This window comes from Phlebotomus papatasi, unplaced genomic scaffold, assembly GCF_024763615.1.
Source record: "Phlebotomus papatasi isolate M1 unplaced genomic scaffold, Ppap_2.1 HiC_scaffold_682, whole genome shotgun sequence".
In the NCBI taxonomy this organism is placed as follows: Eukaryota; Metazoa; Arthropoda; class Insecta; order Diptera; family Psychodidae; genus Phlebotomus; species Phlebotomus papatasi.
In genome coordinates this window covers 1782-2615 of record NW_026604885.1, presented here as the reverse complement: position 1 = coordinate 2615, position 834 = coordinate 1782, and the positions used below count along the sequence as shown (strand labels likewise).

The window sequence follows — 834 nt, the reverse complement described above, 5'->3', positions numbered from 1 at the left end:
AAAACTACACGAAAAATTACTTTTATTTCTATTCCTACCAACTAGAGATTACACCTTAGCTCCCAGTTCTTCCAATCTTGCCTCGATCTCTTTGACGTCCAGACCATTTTCCAGGTTATACTTGTGCCTTATTCGCAACTGAGCCTCCTCCAGGCCCTCAATTCGCTCGTACAGCGACTTCTGCAGCTCCAGATCAATGTCGTTCTCCTCCCGGAGGATGCAGAAGTAGATCATGAAGATTGTCACGCTGAGAGCTACTACATAAGGCTGATACCAAACTCCCTGAGCCTTGGGGCCCCTCCTACTCTGCTGAGCTGCCCAACTGCCTGCATTACTGCCAATATACTTCAATGCGGACCCTTCGCCAAGGTCATGTTTGCTAGCTTTCCTCTCAGTTTGACTGCAGAAGAGTCTCCCGGACAGAACACCCAATGGTCTCCTTTTAAACAAAAATTGGTCATTTGAAAGACAAACAGCGAATGGGAATTAAACTACCTGGTCAAGAGAATCCCTCTTAGTCTCATCAACATCTCTGTACACCTTTTCTTTTCCTATTTTCCCAAAAAAATCAGAAAAACTTGGAAATACATGTGAAAAAACAAACTTTGAGGTTATGGAGAAAAATGTCGGCTGTCAAAAAAGGTAAACCCAAATCAAGCCAGTGAAAGTGAGATTCTCTGTCGAATATTTTGATAATTTCTTACTCTGTTATCCAATCTCTTCAATAAAACTTTATTTTCCATAAATAATATAGTAAAACGAGGTAATTCCGATGCTTTTCATAGAGCGCGACTTTAACGCTTGTTTTTGGACTGATAAAATATTTTTTCCCCA

General features: G+C 41.0%; 1 protein-coding gene across 1 annotated transcript; it reads right to left on the bottom strand.

Annotated features, from left to right (window-relative positions):
- Positions 1-5: 5 nt before the first annotated feature.
- LOC129809357 (uncharacterized) lies at positions 6-630 on the bottom strand. Its single transcript, XM_055859172.1, has 2 exons — positions 496-630; positions 6-439 (listed from the first exon to the last, which is right to left on the bottom strand). The coding sequence occupies exons 1-2, from the start codon at positions 528-530 to the stop codon at positions 49-51; spliced, it is 426 nt and encodes a 141-aa protein (XP_055715147.1). The 5' UTR covers positions 531-630; the 3' UTR covers positions 6-48.
- Between the last annotated feature and the right edge of the window lie 204 nt (positions 631-834).

What these genes read in the sequence shown, in the direction of transcription:
- LOC129809357 (XM_055859172.1), bottom strand. Translation starts at nt 530, where the DNA reads ATGTTGATGAGACTAAGAGGGATTCTCTTGACCAG. An exon ending in AGAGGGATTCTCTTGACCAG is followed by an intron (nt 440 to 495) that starts GTAGTTTAATTC and finishes TTTGTTTAAAAG; the next exon opens with GAGACCATTGGGTGTTCTGT.